General features: G+C 35.3%; 2 protein-coding genes across 2 annotated transcripts in view; one reads left to right on the top strand and one right to left on the bottom strand.

Annotated features, from left to right (window-relative positions):
- LOC142349487 (serine/arginine-rich splicing factor 7-like) overlaps positions 1 to 24060 on the bottom strand; it is a 398530-nt gene that overhangs the window by 84720 nt on the left and 289750 nt on the right. The gene's annotated exons all lie outside the window — the stretch shown is intronic.
- LOC142350011 (uncharacterized) lies at positions 5580 to 18553 on the top strand. Its single transcript, XM_075401903.1, has 3 exons — positions 5580 to 5879; positions 12889 to 13054; positions 15762 to 18553. The coding sequence occupies exons 1-3, from the start codon at positions 5622 to 5624 to the stop codon at positions 16811 to 16813; spliced, it is 1476 nt and encodes a 491-aa protein (XP_075258018.1). The 5' UTR covers positions 5580 to 5621; the 3' UTR covers positions 16814 to 18553.

Below are 24060 nucleotides of genomic sequence, written 5' to 3'. Positions count from 1 at the left end.
AATCAAAATTTTTAGGGAGGATATTATAAATTTTGTTGGGGATAAAGCCGGATTGAGTAATGATAAAATTTTAGATAAAAAATTGAATTACAATACTCTTAATAAGTTAGGTAGTGAAATTTTAGCTAGGTTTGTCTGCACTATAGATTATACTATAGCTTTAATTGAAATTTAGGTTAGTTTAAATTGGAATTGTAAAATTGAGATTTTGGCTAGTTATAAATAATGGTTATGGAATGTTTAGAGTGTAATTATAAATGCGCAACTCCTTTTAATTTAGCTTTTCATCATAACATAGAACATTGAGATCAAATTGGTGAGGATGGATCATTGAGTGGAATTTGTATGAGCGAACTCGCTTCTAGTTCCGGCTTTAAGACTTGTTCTAATTCTACTTCTAGTTCTGTTTTCTTTTCTAATTCTAATTTCAATTCTAATTCTGATTCGAGCCTCGAGCCCAGCCTCAAGCCCAACCCCAAGCACAACCCCAAGCCTAACCTCACATATGCTAAAATCAAATTTGATATAACATATAAAGTTTGTAAAAAAATATAAGGTTATAAAACAAATAACAACTTTTGATAAAAAGAAATCAATCTGTAACAAAAGCAATTCAAAAAAGGTTTATTGTGAAAATTGTTTTTCTATTATTAGCTTTAGTGGATTAGGGAGTCATCTAAAAAACTCTCATAAGGATACAGATCTAGCCAAAGGCATTAAAGAAGAGCCAGATTATTATAAATATTATATTATAGTTTCCAAATTAAAAGCCAAATGTAAAGATATAGATAAATTATTAGAAGAATATATTGTTAAAATCATCTGTGAAGTAGGTTCCCTGATTAGTCATATCATTAATAATTTTATAACCGTATATTATATTATAATATACTATATTATAATATAAAACATTATAACCGTATATTATATTACAACAGTAAAGTTGCTGCTGTTGTAGTGGCGGGTGCTGGTAGCATATTAAAAAAAACAAATACGTTAATCAATTTCGGCTAATGGACCCCGTCTGAATATATGAATCAAGAGATTGGTACTTTAAACAAAAAGGTTTTGGATGATTCAAATGATCTATATAAAGATAATCAAAAATTTAAGAATGAAATTATAAATTTTGTTGGGGATAAAGCCGGATTGAGTAATGATAAATTTTTAGATAAAAAATTGAATTATAATACTCTTAATAACTGAGGTAGGGAAGCTTTAGCTAGGTTTGTCTGCTCTATAGATTATACTATATCTTTAATTGAAAATTTTGTTAGCTTAAATTGGAATTGTAAAATTGAAATTTTGGCTAGTTATAAATAATGGTTATGGAATGTTTAGAGTGTAATTATAAATGCGGAACTCCTTTTAATTTAGCTTTTCATTATAACATAGAACATTGAGATAAAATTGGTGAGGATGGATCATTGAGTGGAATTTGTATCAGCGAACTTGCTTCTAGTTCCGCCTCTAAGTCTTGTTCTAATTCTACTTCTAGTTCTGTTTTCTTTTCTAATTCTAATTCCAATTCTAATTCTTATTCGAGCCCCGAGCCCAGCCTCAAGCCCAACCCCAAGCCTAACCTCACATATGCTAAAATCAAATTTGATATAACATATAAAGTTTGTAAAAAATATAAGGTTATAAAACAATTAACAACTTTGATAAAAAGAAATCAATCTCTAACGGAAGCAATTCAAAAAAGGTTTATTGTGAAAATTGTTCTTCTATTATTAGCTTTAGTGGATTAAGGAGTCATCTAAAAAACTCTCATAAGGATACAGATCTAGCCAAACGCATTAAAGAAGAGTCAGATTATTACAAATATTATATTATAGTTTTCAAATTAAAAGCCAAATGTAAAGATATAGATAATTTATTAGGAGAATAGATTGTTAAAATCATCTGTGAAGTAGGTTCCCTGATTAGCCATATCATTAATAATATTATAACCGTATATTATATTATAATATACTATATTATATTATAAAATATTATAACCGTATATTATATTACAACAGTAAAGTTGCTGCTGTTGTAGTGGCGGGTGCTGGTAGCATAATTAAAAAAATACATTAATCAGTTACGACTATAGGACCCTGTCTGAATATATGAATCAAGAGATTGGTACCTTAAACAAAAAGGGTTTGGATGATTTAAATGATCTATATAAAGATAATCAAAAATTTAAGGATGATATTATAAATTTTGTTGGGGATAAAGCCGGATTGAGTAATGATAAAATTTTAGATAAAAAAATTGAATTATAATACTCTTAATAAGTTAGGTAGGGAAACTTTAGCTAGGTTTGTCTGCTCTATAGATTATACTATAGCTTTAATTGAAATTTAGGTTAGTTTAAATTGGAATTGTAAAATTGAAATATTGGCTAGTTATAAATAATGGTTATGGAATGTTTAGAGTGTAATTATAAATGCGGAACTCTTTTTAATTTAGCTTTTCATTATAACATAGAACATTGAGATAAAATTGGTGAGGATGAATCATTGATTGGAATTTGTATCGAGATTTTTCGAGATAGTGTAATTGTTCGTGATGATTTGGGTGATAATTCAAACAAAGATATAGCTTACTAGTTACTAGTTTACAGAAGGAAGACATCATAATATCCAATGATTCTAATGTGACATAAACAAGCACAGATAATTAATACGGCTAGATTGAGTTCTGATACTATTTATTCAACAACTTATATGGGGCGGATTTGTTTCAAAATTTTAATGAAATATATAAATGTGACCAAAAGTTCTATGAAATAATTAATGATTTGAATAGTAGCTACTATAATTGTACAGATGGAATGTCTGATGATCTCCGTTATGGTATGACTAAATACAATAAGAAAGAAGAAATTTTTATTATCATTGAGAGAAACAGAACTATGATATATGACTCGAGAATTGCTTTCCTAGACTTAAAAGGTCTTAGTTTAAAAGATAAATTAGGAAGTTCTGAGGTAAATAAAATTAGGATTACTACTATCACAAATAATTATCAGTTCTACTTTAATAAATTTCTGAAATTAAGAAGTATTAAAATTCAGAATGATGTTCTAACTAAAGAAAAAATTAAAGCTAATGGTTTTAGGATACTATCATGCTTTGGTGGAGTAGCAGGTACATGTCTTTTGATATATAACTTTTAATATCCTGATACTACAGTAAAAATTGCTGCTGTTGTAGCGGCGGGTGCTGGTAGCATATTAAAAAAAACAAATACATTAACCAATTACGGCTAATGAAGCCCGTCTGAATATATGAATCAAGAGATTGGTACTTTAAACTAAAAGGTTTTGGATGATTTACATGATCTACATAAAGATAATCAAAAATTTAAGGATGAAATTATAAATTTTGTTGGGGATAAAGCCGGATTGAGTAATGATAAAATTTTAGATAAAAAATTGAATTATGATACTCTTAATAAGTTAAGTAGGGAAGCTTTAGCTAGGTTTGTCTGCTCTATAGATTATACTATAGCTTTAATTGAAATTTTTGTTAGCTTAAATTGGAATTGTAAAATTGAAATTTTGGCTAGTTATAAATAATGGTTATGGAATGTTTAGAGTGTAATTATAAATGCGGAACTCCTTTTAATTTAGCTTTTCATTATAACATAGAACATTGAGATAAAATTGGTGAGCATGGATCATTGAGTGGAACTTGTATCAGCGAACTTGCTTCTAGTTCCGGCTTTAAGTCTTGTTCTAATTCTACTTCTAGTTCTGTTTTCTTTTCTAATTCTAATTCCAATTCTAATTCTGATTCGAGCCCCGAGCCCAGCCTCAAGCCCAACCCCAAGCACAACCCCAAGCCTAACCTCACATATGCTAAAATCAAATTTGATATAACATATAAAGTTTGTAAAAAATGTAAGGTTAGAAAACAAATAACAAATTTTGATAAAAAGAAATCAATCTGTAACAAAAGCAATTCAAAAAAGGTTTATTGTGATTACTGTTCTTCTATTATTAGCTTTAGTGGATTAAGGAGTCAGCTAAAAAATTCTCATAGGGCTACAGATCTAGCCAAAGGCACTAAAGAAGAGCCAGATTATTATAAATATTATATTATAGTTTCCAAATTAAAAGCCAAACGTAAAGATATAGATAAATTATTAGAAGAATAGATTGTTAAAATCATCTGTGAAGTAGGTTCCCTGATTAGCCATATCATTAATAATATTATAACCCTTATCATTAGTAAAATAATAAGCCAGAAATATAATTGTAATAAAATTTTTGAGAAATTAAGAGAGAAGCGCATGTCAGCATGCTTGCGCATAATTCTGAGTAGAGGAGCATGCGCAACTGTGCGCGTGCGCATGGCGTGCGCAATCATGCGGGTTGGGGCTTATTGTTGGTTAATTTTTATTTTCGATTATTAATATAGTATAGGATAAAACAGGGGTTACAGTCGACAGATCGATTTGGCCCATTCCCCCGAATTCGTGAGGGGGAATGGGCCAAATCGGGCTGCTGGATGTAACCCCCGTTTTATCCAATACTTAAGGGCTTGCCGGAGTCATTAAAAAGTCGTGATACCATCCAAATGGTGAAGTATGAACCAGCAGATATCAGTCGGCAAGGTCACCTTCTATCTATTGATCTACACGGGGGAGCTTGCTACTCTGCGTCAAGCCATACACAGCGTGGCAGCAAGCAACGGCGAGAGAAATGAGGATTTATTCGGAAGTGATTATTTACATCAGGACAAAACTTAGCTTCGAGCTTTTGCGTAGCTCCCTGTGCTTGGCTTCAGCGATCAATGAATCGGCGTCCCCGTGAAGCCTCCTTTGGGCATATTAGAAGGGGCGATTTTGTCCAAATCTAGTTATAAGATCATCTTGTACACCCTTTCCATTAATTAGTGAAGCTGTCTTTTCATAATCATACTTTTTTGACGTATGACTACTCTCAGAGTTTGTATGTGTATATAGGAGTTGACTTGCCACCCCAAGTTGAGGGACTACCCTATCAGCGTAGGTGTTTTTCTTAACTGATGCTTTAATGTTTGGTATATGCACCAAAGAAATGGCTCTATCCACTGGCCGAACCAAATAACAATAGAATTTGTCTTGTCGTTTCTCTTTAACATTGATACATTGAACAATAGTGTGGTCGAATATTGACTGCATATCTCTTTGTAATTCATAATCTGAAAGTAAAAGATCGTTTCAAATATGTTTACTCTGCAATATTACAGTTAAAACTAACTCTATCCGCAAAATACTTCTGTTTTCACATGCTCAATAAAATTTCGAATGCAAGCAGGGGCGCGGCCATCTTTATCTTTGATTTCAAAAATTTAGCCAATTATTTGCAATTAATTGCCCTGCGGGCAATCAATTATTGCGATTGCGTTTTAAATGCCAATCAATTATTGCAATCAATTAATTTGGAATTACAGCAAATACTATTATTTTTTCCAAATCTCTGGTCGTTTGATATTGACAAATTCGGGAGTGGGTGGACAAAATAGATTCAAATGCTTTTGTCTCATTGTTTCAGTATAATTGACGTTTTTCAGTTTTAGCAAACCCTCATATTGCTTGCAAACCAGGAAAAATTATAAGGGAATCTTTATTTTTAGATTTTGAATATGTATTCAGCAATGTCTCTACAAACTGCTCCTAGCAGCATGAGATTTAGTGCTTATAATGCAGTCCAAAATCGCATGTCTGGAAATCTAAACGACATCAAACCTGCTGGGCAAATGCAACGCAAACGTCCAAATGCGCCTAATCAGCCGAGTACAAAAGTTCCAAATTACCAGGACCCCATGTCGGCATTGGCCGCTTATATGCCAATCAAAGAGAAAATGAATATCCAGTTCAATGATTTATCTACGAAGCAAGAGGTAAATTTTGAAACCTTAGGTTAGGCATACCTCAATATAAGCTTACACACAACTCGACTCCAATTAAATTTAATTTATACAAGGGCCCTAGAAACACGTTGCACATTTAGTGACAAGCATTTGGCGAAAGAATTCTCCGCATCTGCTTGATTAATTGCACTATAAATTACTTTTGCCCTTACTCCACTTATCATTTTTTTATGGCGCGTTGCGATATCTGCAGAGAACTCTATAACCTACAAGGCTGTGCTTTTTGTCAAAATTGAGAAAATATATGTTGTCTGGTTGCTTGGGAGTTTCGAGTTGAACAGATATAACAGGAATGAGCTGGTCATGTGCTGGAGGCACAGCAATCTTTTCCGCAGAATTGTCTTTCCTGGCAGAATTACCGCCGTTGAGAAAAAGCCTGATATTGTTGGATCCCAGGTTCTCGAGGTGACGTTGCTACTCAATGATTTAACTTTGAAGCAACTGAATGGCAGTGCTTAAAAAAATGAGAATTCTCACTTATAGGGCCGCAATTTTGGATGTAGTCTCTTTGACTCCAAAAATTACTTGGGGTCTGCTAGCACAACATAAGTGACAGGCCTATTATTGGCCTTTTCTTGGTTTTTAATAGCCGCACAGCGATAGCTGGGGCTATTATTGGCCTTCTCTTGGTTTTTTACAATTCAAAGAATTTGAATTGTATTGGGGCGCTGTCTTTTTTTTTTTTTAAGATCTGTTCACACATTTTCATGATTTTTGAAGTCAAATTGGAGTAGTGATTTTGGTCACGCCGAAACAGGAAGTGGAGCGAAAAAGCGAGTGGTTTTGCGGCGTGAATTTTTTTCGCTCTAAATTTAAAGTAGAGTGAGAAAACGGGGTTTGAGCAAAAATTCGCTTTCTCGCTAGTGGTTTTTTGTTCACATGCGGCAATTTCACTTTGATTTTTACAATTTTATCGATTTTTTGGATCGGATTTTTTTCTAAATGGTTTTCCCAATCCATTCATAGTCCGTTCTTGGTCTAGTTTTCTGTTTAGTCAATGAAAATTCTTTGAATTGTACGTCAGGACTTGTCCTGCTATGTTTTTTTATTTCGTCGTCATGATTTTTGTTACGACCATATGACGTCACAGCCACTTTTTGTTCATTCGTTCATGCAATTTCAGCTGAATTGCATGTGTGACGTCATTTTTCGCTCTTAGTGGAGCGAGTTTTTTGTTCATGCGCGTGATTAAATTTTTGGTCACACTTGACTTACCTCACTCTCAAAAATGACTTCCTCACTTTGAAATTGACTTTTATTTACTTTAATTCAAAGAGATAAGGTCAAATCGATGTGTGTCACTCTAAATGAAGGTTATTTGAGATCAGCTAATAGAGGCAGCAATAACTTTACAGATTTTTAATCAAAATATAACAGATCAGCCTTCAATGAAAAGACGATTCTTTTTGGTCTGTCTCTTACTGTTTTTTAGACTGCCGATCTACGAATCTATTGCGGCTATTTTCTGGCAATCTGCCAGCTATGTTTACAATTTAAAGAATTTGTATTTTATTGGGGCGCTGTCTTTTTTTGATCTGTTCACAATTTTTCATAATTTTTGGAGTCAAATTGAAGCAGTGATTTTGGTCACGCCGAAACAGGAAATGGAGCGAAAAAGCGAGTTTTTTTGCGGCGTGAATTTTACTCTGATTTTAAAGTAGGGTAAGAACATGGTGTTTGAACAAAAATTCGCTTTCTCGATAGTGGTTTTTGTTCACATACGGCAATTTCACTTTGGTTTTCTGTTTTTTAAAATTTTTTGGATAGGATTTTTTTCTAAATGGTTTGCCCAATGCACTCATAGTCCGTTCTAGGTCTAGATATTTGTTTAGTCCATGATAATTCTTCGAATGTACGGCAGGACTTGTCCTGCTATGTTTTTTATTTCGTCGTCGCGATTTTTGTTACGGCTATATGAGGTCACAACCACTTCAAATGTGCTTTTTTTCATTCGTTCATGCAATTTCAACTGAAGTGCGTGCGTGACGTGACCATTTCTTGCTAGTGGTTTTTTCACATGCGGCATTTTGCATTGATTTTATTTTGAATTTTTTGATTTGATTTTTTTTTAGAAATGGATTTCCCAATTCACTCATAGTCTGTTCCAGGTCTAGATAGTTGTTTAGTCAATGAGAATGCTTTAAATTTTACGTCAGGACTTGTCCTGCTATGTTTTATTTCGTCGTCAAGATTTTTATTACGACCATATGACGTCATAACCACTTTTTGTTCATTCGTTCTTGCAATTTCAACTGAAGTGCGTGCGTGACGTCACTTTTTGCTCATAGTGGAGCGAGTTTTTTGTTCATTCGCGTGATTAAATGTTTGGTCACGCGTGACCTACCTCACTCTTCAAAAATGGCTTCCTCATTTTGAAATTGACTTATATTTACTTTAATTCAAAGAGATAAGGTCAAGTGATTTGCCCCCCCCCCCACCGCAGTGTTTTTTTACGACCCCCCAGTTACAAATTTTATTTTCTTAAATAGCATGTTACCGTGTAAAAAATTGCACGTGCGCCTTGGCGGCGTAAAAAAATAAGCGCACTAAGTTGGAGGACAAAACAGAATAGATCCAATATTTGTATCACCAGCATTGGCCAATTGGGGAAGTTCAATCCGGACAACAGTTGTTATCAAATGAAGAACAACAAATGAAAAAAGATTGCCCAGTCAAGTAATAAAAATCTCACAAAAACCACTGAAAAATCGAATATCGAAATTGTTTTTTTTTGCTTTTCACAACAGCAATGAAATTTCAACAAAAAGTAATTCACACAAGTAATTTACAAAAGCAGTTTCTCACCCACTGTTTGTGCCCAATAATATTTGCACCCCTGAAAAAATTAGCTTCAGATGCACGTTTTTCGACTTGGTTGACATTTCGAGAAATATCTTTATAGAGAGTCAAATTGAAGCAGTGATTTTGGTCACGCCGAAACAGGAAATGGAGCGAAAAAGCGAGTTTTTTTGCGGCGTGAATTTTACTCTGATTTTAAAGTAGGGTAAGAACATGGTGTTTGAACAAAAATTCGCTTTCTCGATAGTGGTTTTTGTTCACATACGGCAATTTCACTTTGGTTTTGTTTTTTAAAATTTTTTGGATAGGATTTTTTTCTAAATGGTTTGCCCAATGCACTCATAGTCCGTTCTAGGTCTAGATATTTGTTTAGTCCATGATAATTCTTCGAATGTACGGCAGGACTTGTCCTGCTATGTTTTTTATTTCGTCGTCGCGATTTTTGTTACGGCTATATGAGGTCACAACCACTTCAAATGTGCTTTTTTTCATTCGTTCATGCAATTTCAACTGAAGTGCGTGCGTGACGTGACCATTTCTTGCTAGTGGTTTTTTCACATGCGGCATTTTGCATTGATTTTATTTTGAATTTTTTGATTTGATTTTTTTTTAGAAATGGATTTCCCAATTCACTCATAGTCTGTTCCAGGTCTAGATAGTTGTTTAGTCAATGAGAATGCTTTAAATTTTACGTCAGGACTTGTCCTGCTATGTTTTATTTCGTCGTCAAGATTTTTATTACGACCATATGACGTCATAACCACTTTTTGTTCATTCGTTCTTGCAATTTCAACTGAAGTGCGTGCGTGACGTCACTTTTTGCTCATAGTGGAGCGAGTTTTTTGTTCATTCGCGTGATTAAATGTTTGGTCACGCGTGACCTACCTCACTCTTCAAAAATGGCTTCCTCATTTTGAAATTGACTTATATTTACTTTAATTCAAAGAGATAAGGTCAAGTGATTTGCCCCCCCCCCCCACCGCAGTGTTTTTTTACGACCCCCCAGTTACAAATTGGGGAAGTTCAATCCGGACAACAGTTGTTATCAAATGAAGAACAACAAATGAAAAAAGATTGCCCAGTCAAGTAATAAAAATCTCACAAAAACCACTGAAAAATCGAATATCGAAATTGTTTTTTTTTGCTTTTCACAACAGCAATGAAATTTCAACAAAAAGTAATTCACACAAGTAATTTACAAAAGCAGTTTCTCACCCACTGTTTGTGCCCAATAATATTTGCACCCCTGAAAAAATTAGCTTCAGATGCACGTTTTTCGACTTGGTTGACATTTCGAGAAATATCTTTATAGAAGATAAGATCAAATGAGGAATTACAGAGGATCTTTAAAAGTTTAAAAAAATCGATAGCTTTTGTTGATGAATATAAAAGAAAAGTAATTTTGGCGCCATCACAGTATTTGACGTCATCTATGAAGTTTGTTCAATACTACAGAGTTTGTTTTGGAGTTTTGCACGTGAGCCTTGGGGGCTTAAAAAATTAAGGCCACTAAGCTGGGGTTCGAAGCAGAATAGATCTCATTGCAAAACGTTGTCCAGTTTATCTATGTAGCTGTTCAGAACTGGTAAAAGACACCACCATATTGCTTGAGAAAAAAAACATATTTGAAGATGAAGAGACAGGGTCCGCGAAAGCAATGGGAATGTTTAAAGAAGCTATTTTTCCTCTCAAAATTTTACTCGAAGATCAGGAACTTTTTATAGGTCGTACGCGAATGACAGTATTGCTGCTTGAACGGGTCAATGGACATTGAAATGCCTTTGGATACAAAGTAACGTCATCTAAACGCAAAGTCGAATGCGTAGAGAGCTGAGTTTTTATTGGTTGTGGTTGTTTTTTAAATAAAGTATTCGTGTTGTAGGGTCTGTAATAAGCGCAATTTAATTAGAATTACGAGAACAGGTTCTGAAAGAAAAGTTGAAAAAGCATTTGAGCCTGCTCCAAAAACTGTGCGTTGTCTCAGATTGTCTATATTGTCTATACCAGTAACAAAAATGGAGTCCAACACAAACAAAACTTCATTGCAGAAACAACACCGCATTCCACCAGGCTACTTTAGGACGCAGAAAATATATTTAAATACGATAAAAATTACTCCAAGGCTAAACAGAATTTCCATCAACGATTAGCATAGTATTTTTTGTTGTTTCCATTGAGAATCTGGCATTCTTATTACATCAAGACAAAGCAAAGGAGTCTTTTTAACTCTGTCAAACCTAGTGTGAGTTTATCGCTGCGAACCCAGTGGGAATTTAAGAGCAAATTCCTGAAAAACTCAGAGAGACAGCTAGAGGTGCGCTAGAAAATTTTACAGATAGAGATATGATTGATGAAACAGGCTTGTCATCTGTAGCGCGAACAGAAGAGGAACATTGTGCTGGTTGAATAACTTCCTGTTGAATTGATATAACCAAGGTACAATTTAGAGAATTCTAGGCAATTTTGGAATTCGCCCAGTTATAGCTTGAAGTTGTGAAAATACCCGTGAACTGCATTTTGATAATTTTCGTGTCTTTTTCATTCACCCCAATCAAGAAAGGACAGCCCCCTATTATGGTATTATTGCCATAATTGGGGGAGGGGGCTATAGTTTATTTGAGCACTTAGCTGGCGGGCTATAATGAGACGCCGGAAGTTTTTTTAATGTAAATCATGCGTTATATATTCTAAAAGCTGGCTTTATCCTCATTAGGCATAAACATTCTCGCTCTCCTTTAGCCAATTTGCTCGATCAGGTTTGTGATGTCGAAGTGGATCCCTGTGTTTTGCGAGAAACGTTCCTAGCTAGAAGTACCACATTTCATGACGCCCCTATTTTAGGTTCGGTGAGGTGAGGTCCGGGATACTGGTCTTAGGCGATAGCCTCTTTTGACCAGCTCGTTGGTAGCATTTTGCTTTCCGTTTCGAAATGTTTCGTACTGTCTCATTTTCCAGTGTTTTTTCCACATTTGCTTTGAATACGTTCAATGGCTTGCTGGTCATCGCATCACTTGGCTGATCGTTTTATTCTTTTTAAACTCGCACACTGAAAAAGTTCCGCCTGATTTCCAGTCTGCTTTTTGGTTGAACAATTGTCTTAATGCGTTTTCGCTGTTCGCTCTCAATTAGTTTAAATATATCCGTTGTCACCCTTTTGTCATAGATGATGTGGGTGATCTTATAAGTCTCCATCATGGCTCCCCCTTTCTCTCCTGTATTGAATTGAAGGTAGTTTGTTGCCTCAGTCGTGTTTCATATGAAAGATGGCGAATTGTGCGTACTAATCGTGTTTTGTGTTTTGATCGTTTTCAATCATCTGAAGACAGTGGTTTTTCTTCATTACTGATTGTCATCGTCACGAATTTTGAATTTTTCTTCATTGACGTCCGTATACTGCTAATATCTTCTTGGAGTGTTAGGCTGCCATTATCTGATCCGATGATTCTATTCTGGATTGCAAAAGAAACAGTGTTCGGTTCCCGCTTCAGTCAATTTTTTTGGATCTTTGCTGTTTGCGACCCTCCCCCATTACGTTATGCTCCCCCAGGTACAGAGCACGTGTCGTTACATAGTAAATTATTATGTTAAAGTACGGCACGTGCGTCGGGGTTTGCAAATGTTATGCACCCACTAAGCTGCTGGTGGGGGGGGGGGGGGGGGGGGGAGGAGGCGGTGCAAAGGGAAAGGACCCCCTTTTTTGTTTCATCCATTGTAGGGTGTTTTTGAGTGTAGCCTTAAAAGCTTACCGGAGTGATTAAAAATCACGATAGTATCAAAAAATTGAGCCATGAGCAAGCAGATTTTAAAGCCGACCATCTCATTTTTTATTTATTGATATTCACGGATGGAGCTTGCTCCTCAGCGTCAAAAGCCATACAAAGCCTGGCATGAAGAATCATCGAGTCTCTCGAATGACGATTTATATTGTGACATGATTATTTACATCAGGACAAAACTTAGCTTTGGGATTTTGTGTAGCTCCCTGCGCTCGGCTTCCGGGATCAATGAACCGGCGTCCCGTTGTGAAGTTTCCTTTGGAGCCTTTACATGTCCTAGCGCGCTGGTTTGGTTTGATAAGAAACTAATTTTTATAAATTGCTTTTTCGTTTTATCATTTTTATGTTCGGTTTATTTTTAGCTTCAAAGTCTTTAGAAAATTTTACGTCATTGTATGTTTTAGCCAAAGTTCGAGGCGTTGCTGACAATCGAAGGGGTAACGTACAAAGGTTCTGGTAGTAGCAAGAAAGAGGCCAAGCAGAAGATGGCAGTAATAGCCTTGAGAGACAAGTATAGTCTGGATGCCTCTGAGTTGTTGCAAATGTACTATTCTAACTCTCAAACTGCAAGTAAGTCGTCTGTCAAGATTTGCTTTTGCAGTGTTATAATTAGTCGTGTAAGCTTTTTTGTTGGTTGTCATTCGTGCGAAAGCCCAAAGTGTTAACAAACCAACCTCTGATATTATTTGCTATGAACCCAAGTTTAGACAATTATCAAAGCGCTGACTTGTTGCACTAAAAATGCGACTTGCAATTTACTGTTATACATCGCGAAAACATTGTTGAATTTTTTGTTTTTAATAGCCGCACAATGATAGTTCGTTATTATTGGCCTTCTCTTGGTTTCTACGACTCGACGAGGAGTATTGGTTTTCTTAAGATCTTTTTTACCGGAAGTAATATTTGTTCAGGCAGCGTTTTCACCTAATAGTGAAAGTGAGTAAAATTTCCATGTGAACTAACTTTTTTCTGAGCCAGAAAGGTTTTTTGTTCATGCGCTGCGTTGAGTGAATGACTTTTTGACTTTGAAAAGAGTTTGGCGCATATAGATAACCGTTTCTAGACGTTTTTCGTCCTTTTGGCTCAATGTTTTTTTGTAATTTGGTTTTTTGTAGAAGTAGTTTTTGATCGATGCCGCATGAATATGCAACACTCTGAAATCGATATCATAATGTCTTGAGAGCTTAATAATGCGTTTCAAGTGCAAAATTGGCCCAATTAGCTCTTTCAACGGACCTTTTTAAAACCAAATTAGTAAATTTTTTAACGTCTTTTTGATAATTCATGAATTGGATGCCTTTTTGACGTGGTGTTTTTATTTTACAAATTTGTACACATACTAATCCTTTTTTGTCAAAGTTTTCTATTTTACTTGTACTTTGAGTTTATTTACCATAAGTTTTTTGGTACAACTTCGTTGTTATTGGTTTCGTTTTGCTGCTAACTGAATTGATTTTGCTGATAACTCTTTTAAAATTCAGTGAAATTCTTTCATATTTTATACATTTTTCAAATGGTTCTACTAATTCGCCATTGAGCCGTTTTCACTTCTTACTGAGACAGGAAGATGGCTATGTAATGTTCTTAAACCTCGATTGCTTAATAACAAAAAAAACCATGTTTTTAGCTCTTTTTTTGATTTTAAATTAGAGTTTCCAATTTCAATTTAGGTTTTTGGTTTTTCAGAAATTGCGGATTAGTTTTCTTATCTTTTTCACAATGTATGCATTCTCCACATTCTAGAATGTTTCTTTCTAATTCCAAGTATTCTACTTGTATTCCAAGTATTCTAAGACCTATAATTTTTACTCGCCCTGTCGTTTTTAAATTGGAAAGTACCAATTTGAACTGATAATTTTTGTCTTTTTCCTTTGATTTCTTTTTTCTTTGTTTGGAATTGTTTTTTTTTCAACGTAATATGGCACTGAAGTTTTGCTAGTTTCTTTTTTACAAAATTTGAAAGACTCATTTTCTGAAAATATTCTCAGGGCGTGGTTATTGTAACGTACGAATTATAGCGTGTTTTCACAATAATTGCGAATTATTGGGTTATTTTACAATTTTTTTTGGTCCTTGTTTAGTTTTATGGTGTTCATTGTGATTTAAAGCGACAACTAATATTTATTGTTGAAGCGACAAATGTTGTTTGGTTACCAATTGGTTACTGTTTTTGAATGTAAAATAGTGTTTCGAATAGAGAACTTGCGGAAATTGATAAATTTTGTACATTTTTTTTTTCAATTCTTGCAGTATTAAATTTTTTCTTCCAATCTAAAGGTTTGGGAGCCTAACATGGCTTGAGTACTTTCGCCGCTTGAGTACTTTGATGTTCTCAATTGAGTAGAAAAAATTCGGCGTGTTTTCTATAAAGGTGGAACTTTATTTTTTTGTTGGTTTTGTGGGCTATCTTTTTTGAATGAATTTTTTTAGTAGTGACTTTAATAGGAACCAGTTGATTTAAAAAAAATTCTTTCATGAAGACGATTCTTCGATTCATATCCGGAGTTCTTCCGGCTATGTTTTTATTTCGTTGACAAGATTTTTTGCGACCATATGACGTCACAACCACTTCAAATCTGCATTTTTTTAAGATTGCAGATCTACGAAGCTATTGCGGCTTTTTTTCTGACAATTAGCCAGCTATGTTGAATATTATATACGGATAAGATAGAGTTGTGTTCAATTTCGTCGTTTGAAAACTCAGTCCTTGTACTACTCGTCTTGCTTTGTCTGAAAGCTAAAAAAAATCAATTTATACCATTTTCAGTTTAAAAAATGTGACGGCAAACTTGGTTTTACTGTTGACCTTTGATCACTTTGGGAGTTTTGCTCGTTCCTACAATTAATGTTATTTTCTCTATCCAGCAGTTGGGGGGCATTTAGTGTAGATGCAGTTGCTTTACAGATGTACTAAACTCTAAAGTTTTGGGTCACATCCCAGACATTTTCATAGCTTTTTCGTTTAGGTTTGTTCGGACCGCAATTCTTAGGACATTATTGGCTATGTTTTTATATTGGTTCCTTATGATATTACGTTTCAGTTGTTCTAAAAAGTCGAAGTCTATTCCGCGGGTATTATCTCCTAAAATCTGGCGGCTATTTCCTAATTAATAATTACTAGTCTTAGTAGTGGAAGTTTTAATTGAGGTTAAAACAAGCGGTTGCCTATGTTGTTGCCTATCTTAAGAAGCTGCCAAGCTTCAATCTTAAGAATGCACTGATTCATAATCTGCCGGGAATTTTGCTTTGTTTGGAAGTTGAACCTAATTTTTTTTAGGCGCGGGAGCTAAGAAATCTAAAACAACAGCCCAGGCACCGCAGCCGATGGAAAATTTCGATTGCGATAGTACAATTTTCTCGGAAGATTTTGGCCCGAATGGCAGCAGTGATGCAACGGGTGGATATAGGGAGACCCCTTTCAGAGCTGTGAACAACATTGCGCAGCGTGTTGCAAACATGCAGAATATGCAATCGACACCAGGTCGCGTCCATCAGCGTCTGGGAGCTCCTCAAGGAATGTCAGAACCAGAACAGGAAGCTAAGAGAATGCCGTTGTACAGTCGTTACGGAAGCGGTCCTCAACCTCCAATGCAGATGCAGCAACCTGGTAGGGATGCGAGCTCATTCTGCTCTGTGGAGGAATTGAAAATGTTGCTAGATGAAAATGCGAGACTCAGAATGGAGAACGAACAGCTGAGAGCAAAGTTAGCCAACATTCCTGTCAAGTCTCGTTTGGGTGTTGCGCCGAACCAGGAGAATGTGGAAAATGCTGGTACCCCTGAGAAAGCGCTACCCGTCGATCGCTATGCTGAGTTTGTAAAAGAGCAGCCTAGTGTAACTCCAAGACAAACTGCTTTGGAAGAACTAAGCTCACTGAAAGCAGCTAACAAAGAGGAACTGTCGTTCTCCTTCAAAAGATGCGAAACTCAACTATCAAGTGATAATTTCTCGCTCTGCCACATCAAAATCAAGAGTTACCCCTGTGCACTGAACTTCTACGGTAAAGGCGAGAGCAAGCACGATGCGCAAATAGCATCGGCTACCTTGGCCGTCGACTTTGTCAAGCGTCTCATTGACGGCGAAAAGTTGATCCCATACCACTGCTCTCCAATAACGTTGCTGTTCATGTTAATGACAACTCAAAACAAGATAGAAAAACCGTCCGAATGCATGACGTGTGAGAAGGATGAATCTTCGGGTTCCCAGAGGGCAACTGTGAAGATCGAAGATTATGAAGGAGTGGAACACGGGAATTCTAAGAAGGAAGCAAAAGAAGCAGTTGCATTGAAGTGCTTGAAGGATCAGTATGGATACGTGCCCGCAAACTGATCGCGGTAATTTAATTGAGCGACTGCTCAAGTGACCCATGTGCTACGACAGTAGATAGAAAGAGAGAAAAGCAGAAATTGGGACAGTAAATCGAAAATAAAATTTGTTAAATTCGGAATCCCCAATTGCTTGAGAGCTATTTGAAAGGTTTTGACAATGTCATCAGATCCTATTGGCTGCTCTGATATGACCGCACTTTGCGAGGCTTGGCCAATCGTTCAGGTTTTCAAATTGCATCTAATAGGACAGTGAGAATAGTTGATTTATCGGTTTACTTTGGCCCAATTTTTCTGTTTTCGATAGAATGTTCTTTTGATCTACTGTTCTGGTCACGGGTAACCGGTGGTGCGTTTAGCCTAAAGCACTCTAAGTGTTATAAGACTTAATAAAGAACTGTAAATTTTGCTATATCTGTTTGTAGTTCAAGAAACCTATTGCATATGGTCGTTGTTTGTCCAGTGTGTTGACCCGTTTGTTCTTGTTATAAATAGTTTGTCGCAGTAAATAAGTTAAGGGGTCAAAAACATTATCTACCTTAAAATTTGATCATACATAGCATTATTTTGAAGGCTTTTCGTGTAATTGTTTTCGATTGCAGCCATTTTTTCAACATAGTTGGTGTTTTGATGCATCAATGCAATCATCATATTCATGGAAGCAATATCGTATACATCATTATTCAGTTCAGAAACAGCTGGATGTTTGCTTTGGGAATGAAAATGTTTACTTTCTCCTATTTTGATTAACTCTCAAATGTTGATTACTCTGAGATCATCGTAACCCTTAAAAACATCGTGATCATTTAACCTTGCACAGTATAGGTTCATTACTTAGTGGTTTTGTCTTCTCTCTTGCAGTTGTTAGTTTAATCACTGGAACATGTTAATCGATTTAGACCTAATAGTAATAGAAAGGGGGGCATGCCGCGTAATAAAAAGAGGGCTTGACAAATTTATGCCATAACCTCTGTTCACACCCGGATTCGAACCTACGCCTGCAAAAATTTGATCAAAAATGTCTGGTATACCCCCGCTTTTATCCCTCGATCCGGGCAGTACTCAAAATTGAAAAACAGTGAAAGTGTTTTTTATTCAGTTTTGGCTGTCAAGAACAGCTACGCAATACCCAATGTGCCATAATACCCAAATTTACACCCAGTACTAGCGCACCTTTCGTTTATTCGACTCAATTACTCGACTCAATTTTTGATGCAGTCTAGCCTATAAAAATTGGTTTTCTTGATTACCAACTATTTAAGCGCAAAGATCAGAAGAATCTTAACCTGAAATTTCGATATATTGTGGCCTATTTGGTTTTTCTGCGATCGTATCAGATAGTCGTGTTCTTGTGCATTAATGTTCTTTTTGTGAAGTGAAACTCCTGTTGATCTATATTTCTAAATTTTCGTGCAATTTGATCAGAGTTTGAGCATGAGTTATAATTCTCCAAATGCGATAGTGCTCATGATTGAGGTAAAATCAGCTGGCAAATTATCAAGCCTTACTTTGTGCTAGAGAATGACAGATTTCATGGAAGTGCTGTAATACCTCCAATTGAATTAGAACAAAGTTCCAATCAATATATCCTGCTGAGATCAATTGCGGCAATGTATTTTAATTATGCCCCTATGCTATGATCAAAAATTGGTTCTAGATGTTTAAAACTTGAATAGTTTCTGTTTCGTAAATGTACCTAAATATTCCTATCCGTATTCAAAATTTAAAGTGTTTTGTCTTCTGAGTTTTTTAAAAAGGGAAGATATTGCTTGTAGTTGTTTCTTGTAGTGTAGCGGGTTCTAAATTATATGTTGAGATTTAGGCTATAAAAGCAAAAATATGTGATTATATTATTATTATTGATCCGCTTCCCTTCAGGTGGAAAAATGATGGAAAAAAAATCTGAAAAATAGCAACGCAACGAAAATGCTCTATAATGATGAAAAATCAATTTTTTTGCTGTGTCTACCCTGATTCTGCGGTTAAAAATTAGGTTCGCAGGGCACACCAACTGCGTTATAACAGGAAATCGACTCGTTCTCATCTGTTCGGCGCTGTGCTTGTATTTTGTTGATCTCTGCTTGGCTTGAATTGATTAAGATCAATTAACAAGCGCCCTAATCTGCTCAGCCTGCTTTTTTTAGCGGGCCTATTTTTTCTCATTTTAGAGAATTTTTATTTATTGGGACGCTCTGTAAAGAAATCTGTTGACACATTTTCAGAATTTTTGAAGTCAAATTGATGTGACGATTTGGGTCGCGCCGAAAAAAAGTGAGAGGAAAGCATATTAGTCTGAAACTTGATTAGGCGATCTCATTTTTTGTAGCCATTAGGCAAAAATTTCAAACTAAATTTCTGCGGACATTAGGCAAATGCCATTTAGTCAGAATTTCCTTTAATAATGAGCATTTACAGCATTTCATTCAATGTCCAGCATTTATGGAATTATTTTTCTCGAATTTTTATACGACCGATTACTCTAAGCTATTTAGAATCAAAGCAATTGCTTTTTATCATGTTCTCCACCCTTTCCGATTACTTCTCCGAATATTACAGAGAGGCAGAAATAGGTTGTAAAAATGGTGTATAAATATGCTTTGTTAACTCATTTTTAGGTAAAGAAATTTGTTGGTACACTTGTACTTTGAGCGTCATCAGGATTTTGAAGTAGAGTTTTGAAGTGCTTTGATTGGTTTCTGCCTAATTTCCACGAAACTTAATTCAAAATTTTTAATGGTTGTAAAAAATGTGTCTACGTAATCGATTTTTCACCTAATATGAGCAAAAAGAGGCCTTTTGAGGGCTTAATTTCTACGCTCTGATTTCAAAATACAGTGAAAAAAACTTAACAAAGCTTTGCTAGGGTTTTTTCACATGCGGTAATTGACTTTTTGCAAAAATTTATGATCAGATTTTCTAAATGGCTTTCCTAATCCATTCGTCTTATCTAGATTTTTTTTGTTAAGTCAATGAAAAATTTTAGAATTGTAAGCCGGGCTTTGTCCTGCTATTTTTTTGGGCACAAATATCTGTTAAGCTTAACCTGAGTTCAAAGCTTGTTCGACAGTTTGCGTGAAAGCTTTTTGAGATCTAGTTTTTCACTCTTATCGCGTTCTACTCAAAGTGCTTTTATAAAACACTTGCATAGCAAAAAAAACTAGATAAAAGAGTCATTATCGAGAAACGAACTGAAAATTAGAAACGGGATAAAGCCATAAAGCAGAATTTTTGATGCGCGGAACTTGATCTTTTGTTCTTGTAAGTCTTAGCTAGCATCTTTAATTGTTTTTGGTGTTGATACTAGCCACTGTATTCTCTCATTAATAATCTGGATTATGTCTGACTACGGAATGTATTTATACAATCAAAAATATTTTTATACAATTATTCTGTTCACGATTGGGATTGAAAGAACAGAATAGTTGAATAAAAAATTTTTGAAGTCCGAACTAATTTGATTACATTCTCTAGTCAGACATACTCCAGTTTATTAATGAGAGAGTACAGTGGCTAGTATCAATACCAATAACCATAGAGATGCTGACTAAAACTTAGGAGAACAAAAGATCAAGTAGCGCGAATCTAAAATTCAGCTTAATGGTTTTATCCCGTTTCTTTTTTTCTTTTCATTTTTCGATAATGACTTTATTATAGCTGCGAAGCTTTAAGCTGAGCGGAGCTATATTGCAGCTCTCTTGTTTTTGTGTTTTGTCGTCTGACGCTCTTTTTCGTTTGACATTTCACACATCAAAGCTGAAAGTCAAATTTTCTGAATGACTTCCTCTCACTTAACGGCATTTGCGCGCGTGACGTCATTTCTCACTCTCTCTTCATCATACTTGACTTACCTCACTCAATAAAATGACTTTTGCTCTTCAAAACTCAAGCTCAATTTGTATAAGGTTGAGGTCAAAGGAACTTATATATGTGAGAAATGTCCCTAATGAAAAGGCTTCTGCGCAATGCTTTTTAACAAGCTTTATTAATTTATCCCTGAATGTTTCTTTGCATAACTTTTTGAGCGGCGTCGATAACTTTCAACTTATATCCATGTGTTTTTATCCCTATTATACGGCACGCAAGTCCATTTTTGCGCAGCTATTCCAGCAATCTGCCGGCTATGTTTCTAGATTGTTTTGCTTAGCAGTGGCGGCTATTTTCACGAAATCTGACGTCTATGTTTATAAATGTTCTAAGAGTATTTGTCACAACCGAAAAAGTTTGTTATAATGTAGGCATTGGATGCTGTGAGGGATCTGAGTGAGATGAATCTGGCTAATGATCACACCCTGAAATTGGTACTCTTTTATAATATCTTGCCGGTCATGTTACATCCCAATCAATGAATCAGACTCAACAGCGATAGTTAATATTGAGAGTATCTACCTCAGCTCTATGTAAATCATATTATTCTAATTAGTTGAATTTTTAATACCTGTCCTCATCTGCTCAGCAGGCTATTTTCACGACTCCAAGAGAAGTAATCTATTTTTTAATAGCCGCACAGCGATAGGTGGGGCTATTATTGGCCTTCTCTTGGTTTTTTTTAAATCGTCGTCGCGATTTTTGTTACGACCATATAACAATGTCATCAGATCCTATTGGCTGCTCTGATATGACCGCTCTTAGCGAGGCTTGGCCAATCGTTCAGGTTTTCAAATTGCATCTAATAGGACAGTGAGAATAGTTGATTTATCGATTTACTTTGGCCCAATTTTTCTGTTTTCGATAGAATGTTCTTTTGATCTACTGTTCTGGTCACGGGTAACCGATGGTGCGTTTAGCCTTAAGCACTCTAAGTGTGTTATAAGACTTAAAAAAACTGTAAATTTTGCTATATCTGTTTGTAGTTCAAGAAACCTATTGCATATGGTCGTTGTTTGTCCAGTGTGTTGACCCGTTTGTTCTTGTTATAAATAGTTTGTCGCAGTAAATAAGTTAAGGGGTCAAAAACATTATCTACCTTAAAATTTGATCATACATAGCATTATTTTGAAGACTTTTCGTGTAATTGTTTTCGATTGCAGCCATTTTTTCAACATAGTTGGTGTTTTGATGCATCAATGCAATCATCATATTCATGGAAGCAATATCGTATACATCATAATTCAGTTCAGAAACAGCTGGATGTTTGCTTTGGGAATGAAAATGTTTACTTTCTCCTATTTTGATTAACTCTCAAATGTTGATTACTCTGAGATCATCGTAACCCTTAAAAGCATCGTGATCATTTAACCTTGCACAGTATAGGTTCATTACTTAGTGGTTTTGTCTTCTCTCTTGCAGTTGTTAGTTTAATCACTGGAACATGTTTATCGATTTAGACCTAATAGTAATAGAAGGGGGGGCATGCCGCGTAATAAAAAGGGGCTTGACAAATTTATGCCATAACCTCTGTTCACACCGGGATTCGAACCTACGCCTGCAAAAATTTGTTCAAAAATGTCTGGTATACCCCCGCTTTTATCCCTCGATCCGGGCAGTACTCAAAATTGAAAAACAGTGAAAGTGTTTTTTATTCAATTTTGGCTGTCAAGAACAGCTACGCAATACCCAATGTGCCATAATACCCAAATTTACACCCAGTACTAGCGCACCTTTCGTTTATTCGACTCAATTACTCGACTCAATTTTTGATGCAGTCTAGCCTATAAAAATTGGTTTTCTTGATTACCAACTATTTAAGCGCAAAGATCAGAAGAATCTTAACCTGAAATTTCGATATATTGTGGCCTATTTGGTTTTTCTGCGATAGTATCAGATAGTCGTGTTCTTGTGCATTAATGTTCTTTTTGTGAAGTGAAACTCCTGTTGATCTATATTTCTAAATTTTCGTGCAATTTGATCACAGTTGAGCATGAGTTATAATTCTCCAAATGCGATAGTGCTTATGATTGAGGTAAAATCAGCTGGCAAATTATCAAGCCTTACTTTGTGCTAGAGAATGACAGATTTCATGGAAGTGCTGTAATACCTCCAATTGAATTAGAACAAAGTTCCAATCAATATATCCTGCTGAGATCAATTGCGGCAATGTATTTTAATTATGCCCCTATGCCATGATCAAAAATGGGTTCTAGATGTTTAAAACTTTAATAGTTTCTGTTTCGTAAATGTACCTAAATATTCCTATCCGTATTCAAAATTTAAAGTGTTTTGTCTTCTGAGTTTTTTTAAAAGGGAAGATATTGCTTGTAGTTGTTTTTTGTAGTGTAGCGGGTTCTAAATGATATGTTGAGATTTAGGCTATAAAAGCAAAAATTTGTGATTACATTATTATTATTGATCCGCTTCCCTTCAGGAGGAAAAATGATGGAAAAAATTCGGAAAATAGCAACGCAACGAAATTGCTCTATAAAGATGAAAAATCATTTTTTTGCTGTCTACCCTGATTCTGCGGTTAAAAGTTAGGTTCGCAGGGCGCACCAACTGCGTTATAACAGGAAATCGACTCGTTCTCATCTGTTCGGCGCTGTGTTTGTATTTTATTGATCTCTACTTGGCTTGAATTGATTAAGATCAATTAACAAGCGCCATAATCTGCTCAGCCTGCTTTTAGCGGGCCTATTTTACATTTTAGAGAATTTTTATTTATTGGGGCGCTCTGTAAAGAAATCTGTGCACACAGTTTCAGAATTTTAGAAGTCAAATTGATGTGACGATTTGGGTCGCGCCGAAACAAAGTGAAGAGGGGAAAAGCATATTAGTCTGAAACTTGATTAGGCGATCTCATTTTTTGTAGCCATTAGGCAAAAGTTTCAAACTAAATTTTTGCGGACATTAGGCAAATGCCATTTAGTCAGAATTTCTTTTAATAATGAGCATTTGCAGCATTTCATTTAATGTCCAGCATTTATGGAATTATTTTTCTCGAATTTTTATACGCCCGATTACTCTAAGCTATTTAGAATCAAAGCAATTGCTTTTTATCATGTTCTCCACTCTTTCCGAATACTTTTCTCCGAATATTACAGAGAGGCAGAAATAGTTTGTAAAAATGGTGTATTATAAATATGCTTTGTTAACTCATTTTTAGGTAAAGAAATTTGTTGGTACAATTGAGTACTTTGAGAATCATCAGGATTTTGAAGTAGAGTTTTGAAGTTCTTTGATTGGTTCCTGCCTAATTTCCACGAAACTTTAATTCAAAATTTTTAATGATTGTAAAAAATGTGTTTACGTAATGGATTTTTCACCTAATATGGCATCCCCTTAATGGAGCAAAAAGAGGGTTTTTGAGGGCTTAATTTC

This window comes from Convolutriloba macropyga, chromosome 11, assembly GCF_964194025.1.
Source record: "Convolutriloba macropyga chromosome 11, txConMacr16.3, whole genome shotgun sequence".
Taxonomy (NCBI): Eukaryota; Metazoa; Xenacoelomorpha; order Acoela; family Convolutidae; genus Convolutriloba; species Convolutriloba macropyga.
This window is presented reverse-complemented; position numbering and strand designations above follow the sequence as displayed.